This window comes from Phyllostomus hastatus, unplaced genomic scaffold (genome assembly GCF_019186645.2).
Source record: "Phyllostomus hastatus isolate PE091 unplaced genomic scaffold, TTU_PhHast_1.1 phas_scaffold_1224, whole genome shotgun sequence".
NCBI classification, from domain to species: Eukaryota; Metazoa; Chordata; class Mammalia; order Chiroptera; family Phyllostomidae; genus Phyllostomus; species Phyllostomus hastatus.
The window spans coordinates 2,303,017-2,312,663 of NW_025334008.1; the positions used below are offsets into that span (position 1 = coordinate 2,303,017).

The window sequence follows — 9,647 nt, forward strand, 5'->3', positions numbered from 1 at the left end:
TCGTGGAGAACTTTATTTGCAAAGCAAGAAGTTTGGAACTATTCCTATAAGCAGTAGTGATTCCTGTCCTTTTTTACTCTCCCAAAGGTCTGTTAAATTTGTTCCACCTCTCCATCCCTCACAGTCCATGCACCATCTGGAGTGTCACTCATTCTGATCACCACACCAGTCTCTTCCCCGGGCTACCTGGACTGTAGTCATTCCCCCTATAGGCTGTCTCTCACATGGGCCCCAGTGGGCTGTTTGGAACACCCAGATTTGATCCTGTCCTTCTGTGGCCCACAACCCTCCCATGGATCCCCATTAGCTTTGTGAGGGAACCCAAAGGACCTGATAAGAGAGTCCCTTCAAGAAGGCTGGGACTGGGAGTGAAAGACTAGGGGAGAGAGAAGAAAGGAGACCTGGCATTAGGGTTTCACAGAGGATCAGTGGATGCTGTCCTGTCCCTAGTCACTCTTGAGCAACTTCTCTCATATAATTCCTGCTCCTCAGGGTGAGCTGGCCTTCAGGATGACCAAAGAGACAGAAGCCCTTGGGTTACTAAGAATGCTTTTTTCTCCCCCTCCCCGCATGTCTTCTTTCAGTTACTCATCCTCTCATCCCTTCTGGACCACATGGTTTTGAGGTCGAAGCTGGCTGCAGTAAAAGTGCCAGGCTTCTCCTGTCCCTGAGAGCTATCATTGCTTCTGGTGATGGCACTACCATTGAGCGGTGTGGGTGAGTAGTGGGGAAGTGGCACTGAGGTGTCTATGGAAGCCAAGGGCTCTGGGGGCACAAAGAAAGAGAACACAAGTGTGCTGGTTACAAAATAACCAACATGGATCAGGTATCTGTGGGCCAGATGCTGGCCAGGCTGGGGTGTCTGGGGCAAACAGTAGGTTGGGCCAGGGAGTGGGGCTGGAGGTGAGGGTGGTCTGAGGATACGAGAGCATGAGGAGCTGTTTGAGATATCACTGGCACATGCTGGGAGCTCCCAGGTAGTCACTTTCAGCATCTTGTCAGTGGCATTCCATGAGCGTGCCTCCCCAGATGGAGAAAATATATAGTCTAGAGACCAGCAGTGAAGGAGAGGCTGTGCATCACTCATCACCACCCCCTGCAAATTCTTTATCACCTCAAGTGACCCAGGTGAAAAGGCCAAGTCAAGATCCAGGGTTACTGTTTAGGAGAAAATTACCCCTTTCTTCCAGAAACCCCAACTGGCTCCATGAAAAAGTACCTGAAAGCACTAAGGACCGACTCCTTCCTAATCCATGATATTCACCAGATTGACAGTATGTCCTGTCTATTCTGTGTAGAATTGGGCAGCTTCAAATGCTGTTACCCAGATAATGTTATAGCAATCTTTGCTTCAGGTGAATGCTCAAGCAAAGGTCTCTTGGGGTTGGGGAGAGGAAACGCTAGAAAGGCGTTCAATTTATTGAATGAGTAATGCTGTACCATACACTGAGCTAGGGACCCTGCAACCCTTAGGGCATTCCTCCCTACAGCAATGACAGTATGATACACATTCAGTGACTATTCCTATTTTCCAGAGTAGGAAAGGGCAAAGAAAGGAGAAGTGATTTGCCCGAAGGCATCCAGATAATAAGTGATGAAGGAAGAAATTGGCCACAGATGGAGCTAGGAAGAGGGAGAGCCCAAGGGGAGAATGGAGATGGGAGGAAGAGAAGGGAGAACATAGGAGCTAAGACTGGGAAGTCTAGCCTGGGGGCAGGGTGTAGATAAGGGATTGTATGCAGTGTACATCCCCAGAAAACTCCAGTCTAGAAGGTCAAGCATTCAGGTTCAGGCCAGATGAGGAGAGAGGTCTGTGAGGCATTATCCCTCTGGGGGCTTGAAAGTCTTTCTGAAGCTCCTTGTGAATCACGAGTAAGGAAAGGGCTGGGTCCTGGAGAAAGTTGAGATGGAGAAAGGCATCAGGATGCCCTGCCAACTCCTGGCCCTCTCTCCCCACAGTACCTGCCAGGCTGGTCTCTTTCTCTTGCTCTTTGGAGAAGGTTCTGAAGTGCAGCTGCTCCTTCTATGGGGTCCCTGTACCCTATGTACGATGGTGGATGAAAGGTGATATCGTGGGTATAGATGGCATGGACGATGGCTCCCAGGTGATTTCCACCCACCTGGGCCCTTGGACCAACTCCACCATCAGCCTGGCTGAGATGCCAGAAATGGGCACAAGCCTTCTCTGTGAGGGGAAGAATACACATGGAGTGCATGGGATGAGCATCGTACTGATGTCAAGTGAGGATGAGGAAGAGGGGAATGGGGATGGGCATTGGGGCCAGGGAGGAGGCAGAGCTTTGGCTCCAATTTCAAGGTTGCAGGAGAGCAGCCTTTCTCATATGTTCTGTACTTCCAGTAAAGAGTTCCTTGGTTACGCAGACATTCATCAACGGGTTCTTCCAGGGCCTTGCCTATGGATCCATTGCGACTGCACTGCTCTTCCTCTGCCTCATCCCATTCATGTGAGTACTGGAGTTAAAATTCTCATCTGTGGGCCTCTCCCAGAGCCTGCTACTCGGCAGGCCCTGGCTGAGGTGTGGCACAGAGCAAGCAGAGACTGGGCCCCTGCCCTCAAGGGAAGGGAAAGGGGCACCAAACATGGTCCCCACAATCCAGGGCCATCAGGACTCTTCTGAACCACAAACAAGCCCAAGAGACAGAGATTTTCAGCCAATTTCATGAAAGAGAGAGTGCAAAGGGGAAAGTGGTACTCTGGAGAAGAATCCCCAAAGTATCATCAGAGTCCCTAGATTACCATCTGTCATGGACCTGGGACTGAGCACTTACTTGTAGAAAGTAGTATCTACAGTTCCTAGAGACATGTTTGAGGCATTTCCAGTGTCTTTGTGCAATGTCAGTTGCATTGAGAGTGACTGATAATAGCTAACAGCAAAGATGAAAAAGGCCCTCTATGTTGGTTCATAAAGACTCTCAAAACTTGGCTGAACCTATTGGCCAGAAGCCTAGAGTGAGAAGGGCAGAGTTACCAGAGGTCAGGCCAGATAGTTTGATGGGGGCTGGGGGTGGGGGTCTGGCTTCCATATGTCTAGGGCTTTATTCTGAGTTGGGAGCCTTGGAAGCATGTTAAGCTGGGAAGGAAAGCATGAACTTTGGGTGAAACACAGACCAGAGAGGGAGAACCAGGAGGCCTGGGGCCTGAGCCAGGCCTGAGCCAGGGCAAGTGATGTGGGCAGTCATAGACATGGGACTTGGGACTGACTAGATACCCCAAGTGAGGAAGAGGAGGAGCAGGGTGGCAGGGCCAACTGGGGAGCTATTTTCATATCTAGTCATCTGGACTTAGAGACCAAAACAATCCTCTACAGTTTGCAAAGCCCTTTCACAGCTGACCTCACCTGAGCCCCAGGGCCTGATGAGCAAGGTGATCCCATTGTATGGAGTATGAAACCAACTCCCAGACAGTGGTATGGCTCACCCTAGATAACATGACAAGATGATACTATCACTGAGGCTCTAAACTGGAACTTATGATTAAGACCACAGCCCTCTTGGGGGGGCTGGGGGTTGTGGAGAGCCAGAACTAATCCAGAGGGTCATTTCTGTAGAGTGAAACATATCAGAAGGAAGCTGGCAAAAAAAATTGCAGTGATCAAGGCAGAAAAGAACACTAACAACAGAGAATGCCAAGAACCCAATGTGGATCTGAAGCCTGAGGAACCGGAAGAATCCACAGTCATGCCATCTTCTGAGAGCCAGAGATTGGTGGGTACCCGCTGCATCTGCAATCTAGTCTAGCATAATAATGGTAATAAGACATATCAGGAGAACCACATGATTATCCTCAATTCTATAGAATGCCAAAATATGTTTGAACATCATCTTATAGATGATGAACCTAAGACCCAGAGAGGGAAAGAAGGATGAAAATTAAGAAAAACAACCTAAAGAATAATTAGAATCAGCAATGTATACACAACATACACACACCGAGTCCCTACTGAGAACAGGGTTGGGAGAAATTCAGCAGCAGTTGTAGCATTAGAGTGGAAATCAAAGGGTTGTATCTCTGAGAGTTTGGCAATCTGCTGTTACCACAGTCTGTAGATGCCACAGGCTCGAGTCAGTCTGAAGTGCCAGGGGGCCAGATTAAGCAGTTTACTTCATTTACACTACACCGTGTATCCTCAGTGGAGTTTGGAAGAAAGTACTTGAGGTTTCTGAGCCTCGCTGTTACTTACTATTGAACATCCTCTAGGCCAGAAGTGCCCTGCTGCTGTTCATATACCTTGCACTGGGAGCCAGTGTTCCTTTTTGGATAAACCATGCATTATGTTCCACCAGTATTTCCTGCAGTATTTCCTAATACCCATGTCGGCCATGCTAAGATCTCAGAAATGGGTCAGACACAGGCCCTGCCCTCAGAGAGCAACCAGGCTGGTGGGGAAGGCACCCTCACAGTAACAAGGCTGAGCTAGGGGTCTGGTTTCCCCAAGGAAGGAGGGACTGAACCTACCTGCAGAACCAGGCAGAACTTCCTAAGGGAGTCTAGGGGGCAGTCAGGTGGCTCTGGTGCTAGGAATGCACAGGAAGGACCAGCAGGAGAAGACACACTACAGGATCCAACCAGGGCATTGCAAGGAAAGGTGAAGCCAATACCTGCTCCATGTTGTCCCAAATGCTCAAAGGGAGGGACAGAATTCTGTCCTTATTTGGATACCTCACCTCTGAACCTGTTCCAACATCTTTCTCTCTTTGCTTTGCAGGACCCATTATCCTAAACTTCCAGGAAAAAGCAAGCTGAGTTGGAGCCGACAAAGCCTGTGAAAACTATATTCACACCTGGAGAGCCCATTATCCCATAAAACTGTTAAGGCCACAGAAACCCAGAATCTATAGCAAACCTGGAGCCCTTGAGCCACCTCAGCTCACAAAGACCTCTCATGCCACCCCCACCCTGTCCTTCACACTGGTTCTCCACTGAATAGGGTTACTCTTGGACCTGATCTTAGAAACTTTGAAAGCAAGCTATAAACTGTTCTTTGGGTTAGCCAGAAGAAATGTGCCCTGTCCTGGAATGGTGTCAAAGGAAAGAAAAATACATGTGAGGCCATGAAATAGGTCCACCAAGGAGGAGCTTTTGATCCCCTATTGTGTGCCCAGGACCTGGAGATATACACACAAGAGCACCAGACTTTGGAGCCATCCTAGCTGTATTGAATCCTAACTTAATGCTTAATGGTTGTATGTCTTGGAAGATCATTTTCCCCCACCCTTGAACTTTAAACTTAAGTACTCTCACTTGAGGTGTATCTGGGTGGAGAGTGTGTGGAAAATGGTGTCCAGAGATACAGGTGGAGAAAAGACACAAAGGTGGCCCCTGAATGTCAAGCTGAGCATTGGAGCTTTATGTGGTAGGACCTTATTTTGACTCCCTTAGAATGCGAGTTCCACAAGAACATCAATCCTGTCTTTTTTTCCTAGCTATATCACCAGCACCTAGCATGGTGCCTAAAATATAATAAACTCTCAAAAATGTTTGTTGAATAATTGAATGAACTGTAAGCTGCTGGAAGGTTTGAAGGAAAGAAGTGGGGTGACCAGATACACAAGGAAAGACCATTTTAGGGGTAGTTATTGAAGATGTATTTAGAAGAGATAAGGCTGGAGGCAAAGAACCTAGTTAGGAAGTTATTACAATATTTCTTGGCCAGGCTGAAAGGTAGGCATACAAGGAATGAGAAAGGGATTCTGACATTGAAATGGGCCATGGCTGTGTATTCCTCTCAGAATGAATGGTAACCTTTCTTCTGGTGGCAGAGGCTGCTAATTTTCAGCTGTTGAAAAAAAGGGTCATCTCTTCCCTGGGGCATTATTTGTGAATAATTCCAGTGGTTTTCCATTCAGCACTGGTGAGATGGTTATCTTGCACTCAAGGCAGAGTACTTCAGGCAGATATTTATATAAGCCCTCACATGTATGGGTGCCTCTCTTGCATGCAGTTTATACATTCCACACGAGAACTCATCTTGTATCAGATGAGGCAAAAAAGCCAGACATTGACGTTGCTTCTGTGGATCTTGTGGTCTGCACAGGTACACAGATAGTGAAGAAAGAAACACAAAATGATAAAATAAGTGCCAAGAAGAAAAAAGAGAGACCACTAAGCCTGTATGAAGGACCAGAGGAGGAACCTAGTTTGGATTACAAAATCAGAGAAAGCCTCGTTGAGAAATTGAGAAGAAATGTGCCCTGTCCTGGAATGGTGTCAAAGGAAAGAAAAATACATGTGAGACCATGAAATAGGTCCACCAAGGAGGAGCTTTTGAGCCCCTATTGTGTGCCCAGGACCTGGAGATATACACACAAGAGCACCAGAGCACCATTTCTGCTGAGATATAAATAACTATTAGGAACTAGTCGGAGGGAACAGCAGATTCTAGGCTCTGAGATGAGTTCAAGACCCTGGGGGCAAGGGAGTGGTCTGTGCCGTTGGAGCCCAGACTGAAGGGTGAGCTGCCCGGGAGACAGAACTTGCCTTCTGATTGGCCCTGAGGGTGGTGGACTTGGCATTTTGTTCCTTGATCAATGGCCTCCATCCTCCCATCACGCTTCCCACAGGTACTGGGTTGAGGAAGAGCGTCCCTAAATGACTACTTGGCTTGAGTCTTAAGCTCTAGGAGTAACCTAGAACCACCAGCTCCAGAAAGATGATTCTCCTCAGAACTGAGGCGAGGGGTGCCCCATCAGAGTCCTGGGTTTCCAGTAGTCACCATTGCTCCAGACTAGCTCAAGCACTGGAAGCCCACGAGGCCCCTTCCCATCCCAGCAGCCCCTGCGCACATCCTCAGGCTCTGATTGGCTCCTGGCAGACTCACGCATGCTCATTGGTGAGCATGTGGAGCGGGAAGCAGGGGAGTGGGGAGGGTTAGTGCTTCTCAGTGAACTGGAATCCGCGCATGAGCACTGGCTGGTGGGTCGTTGGTGAAGCCTGGTGACTCCCAGGCCTCCCAGTGAGCTGGTTGTTAGGCAGCTAACCATTTAGCCTTCCTCTACCTAAGTCACTTCCTGGTGAGTCAGTGGTTTTTTACACGGTTAATCCATGTGTCAGTCAGGGATGAGACAGGGTGTACAGCTCAAGGTGAGACGTTTTAAAGCTCCAACAGTTTATTCCTCTGGAAAGTTCGTTCTCCAGTCAGTGTTCTGTAAGTCGTAGTAAGTCAGCCCATCAGTCCCTCCTCACTCAGCAAAAGTCCAAGAGGACGCTCCATTTTCAAGGAACTAGTCAGGTGGAGATGTGTTGAGGAAGGCTCAGGTTTAAGCTCTTGGAACCCGAACCCGAGATGAAGAGGTAAATTTGGAAAAGGAAAGGTCGCCTATGGAGACAGCCCATGGATGTGCCAGGGCTTGGAGAAGGGCATGAGAAGGGGAAGAGATTGTAAAGCCTGAAGGACCATTACAATCTGGACAATAAGGCCGTCTCGTGTTATGGATGAGGGAAGTGAAGAGAAACCAGAGAGTGGACAATGCCTCGGGTTACCTAATGGTTGCCAGATGGCTGCTCCCCTCCAGTATTACATCCATAGTCCAGGGAAGAAGCAACAAGTGACAAGGAGAAAGTATTGGTGCCAGTATCAGATAAGCAGAATTCCCCAGCGCCCCCAGCAGAGAGCCTCATGTTTGGCATTTTATATTGAGAAGTCTCAACATTTGTGCTTAATAATAAGTCTAGTAAAGTGCAAGGTTTTAATTTTTGCACTGTACATGTGGGAAAAGAGAAGAGTGCAATCCCACAGATGGGTATACATTTAAGAAAACAACGCCCTCAATTACAATGTTTTGTTACCAGAGCAAGAAATTATCAAGTAAGACAACTGGTCAGAATATCATTTTTTATTTGAATATCATTTTCATAAGACATGGAATAATTTGTAATGTCTTTGGAGTCTCATAAGACCACTTTGTTTAAATTGTTCTTTCAAGGGAGGATTTGTATTAACAGAATGAAACAAGTCAGTGACAGTCATGAATATTCATTAAAACACTGTATATTGCAGAGGAGGACATAAATTATATTCTTATAAACATTCTCAGTTTTGCACAGTATCAAATCAGATTCCTTGAACCCTTTTAAAACATGGAACAATGTATTTTGATTTATAGCTGCAGGGGTAGGGAACATTTCCTTCAATTCTTTCTGAGTTGTTTCCTTTATTATAAAAACTTGTTTTTTTTTTAAACTAGGGTTTAGAATTTTAATAGCTCATAAAAAATAGAACTAAAAGAGATATCCAGATCTCAACTGTGATGGCAAAGAAAAAAATGGTGTAAAGGTTAAATAGGCTTTTAGTTGCTGGTAGTAAGTTATTGTCATTTTTTTTATACTTGACTCAGTGGCCAGAACTATGTCACATGGCCAACCTTAAATTTGAAAAGGCAGGGAAGCCCTGACTTGGTGTGGCTCAGTGGGTTAGGTGTCACCTCGCATACCAAAAGGTTGCCAGTTTGATTTCTGATCAGGGCACATTCCAGGGTTGCAGACCAGGTCCCCAGTTGGGGGCATGCAAGAGGCAACCAATCGGTGGTTCTCTTGCACATCCATGTTTCTCTCCCTCTCTTTCTTCCTCCCTTCCCCTCTCTCTAAAAATATAAATAGATAATAGATATAGATAGATAGATAGATAGATAGATAGATATAAAGATAGGGAAATCCAGGGTATTTATTTTTAAAGAACCAGGGACTTGATCACCTGAACAAATTTGAAATAATAAGACACACAGGAGGGTTGACTCAGCTCATGTAGGCAACCCCAAGTCTGCCTGACACGTTGCTGGAAAAGAGATGGACAGATGGGGTCCTGAAGAGTCTGAGAAATGCAGCCTTCTGGTTGTGGGTGTCCTTGAAAGCTACTAGGAGGAAGTTACAATTGACCTGGACTTGGATAAAGTGGTACAATATGAGTGTGAGTGGAGGAGAGAGTTGCATAAGGATGCCATAAAAAAGGGGGTTGGCCTAAATAAACATACAGAAATGGGTATGTACGGAGTATATGTGGAAATGGTGCCTTTATTTCTTCCGCATGCAAAGAATGGCAGAGGTATAGGGCAGGGGGCAGTGGAGATAAGGCAAGTATGGGGCAAAATCGTGGAAAGCCTCGAATGCAAGGCAAGGGAGTTTGGAGTTTATTCTGTCAGCCATAGAAATGCCTTTTAAAAATGCAGATACCTTCAATATGTCCCATCTTCTCCATCCTCCACCTTTGGTCAGCGTTGCAGAGACTCATGGGGACTCTCCTCTGTTCTTGAAGCTCCTGGTGGCTGTTTAAATGAAACTCCTAATTCACAGATGAACAGACCTTAAGGCTGATGGAAGAGACAATAGCCCCTAGTAAGCAGTGAATTTATTTCTACCCTTGCCCCATGTCTCTTACTACTGCACCTCTCCTCATTCATTCCAAATCCTTCTTTCCAGGACATAATGATCTGAGGTCATATTTAGCCACAGCGTAGGTCCTGGTCCTTTCTTGTCCCTGAGATCCTCTCGGTCCTCATGGCACTACCACTGTTATGGTTGGGTAAGTGGAATGAAGGCAGGGTGGGAGGTGTCTTAGGAAGCTAGGAGTGCACTGGGGTGGGGGTGGGGGTGAGTGGTGGTGGAAGATGAACAAGGCTGAGGTGAGGTAAAG

General features: G+C 46.9%; 1 protein-coding gene across 1 annotated transcript; it reads left to right on the forward strand.

Annotated features, from left to right (window-relative positions):
* Nucleotides 1–1,207: 1,207 nt before the first annotated feature.
* SIGLECL1 (SIGLEC family like 1) lies at nucleotides 1,208–3,759 on the forward strand. The gene is made up of 4 exons (XM_045856229.1): nucleotides 1,208–1,274; nucleotides 1,960–2,241; nucleotides 2,360–2,465; nucleotides 3,570–3,759. The coding sequence occupies exons 1-4, from the start codon at nucleotides 1,208–1,210 to the stop codon at nucleotides 3,757–3,759; spliced, it is 645 nt and encodes a 214-aa protein (XP_045712185.1).
* Nucleotides 3,760–9,647: the final 5,888 nt, after the last annotated feature.

What these genes read in the sequence shown, in the direction of transcription:
- SIGLECL1 (XM_045856229.1), top strand. Translation starts at nt 1,208, where the DNA reads ATGAAAAAGTACCTGAAAGCACTAAGGACCGACTCCTTCCTAATCCAT. An exon ending in GAGCATCGTACTGATGTCAA is followed by an intron (nt 2,242 to 2,359) that starts GTGAGGATGAGG and finishes CTGTACTTCCAG; the next exon opens with TAAAGAGTTCCTTGGTTACG. An exon ending in CTCTGCCTCATCCCATTCAT is followed by an intron (nt 2,466 to 3,569) that starts GTGAGTACTGGA and finishes TCATTTCTGTAG; the next exon opens with AGTGAAACATATCAGAAGGA.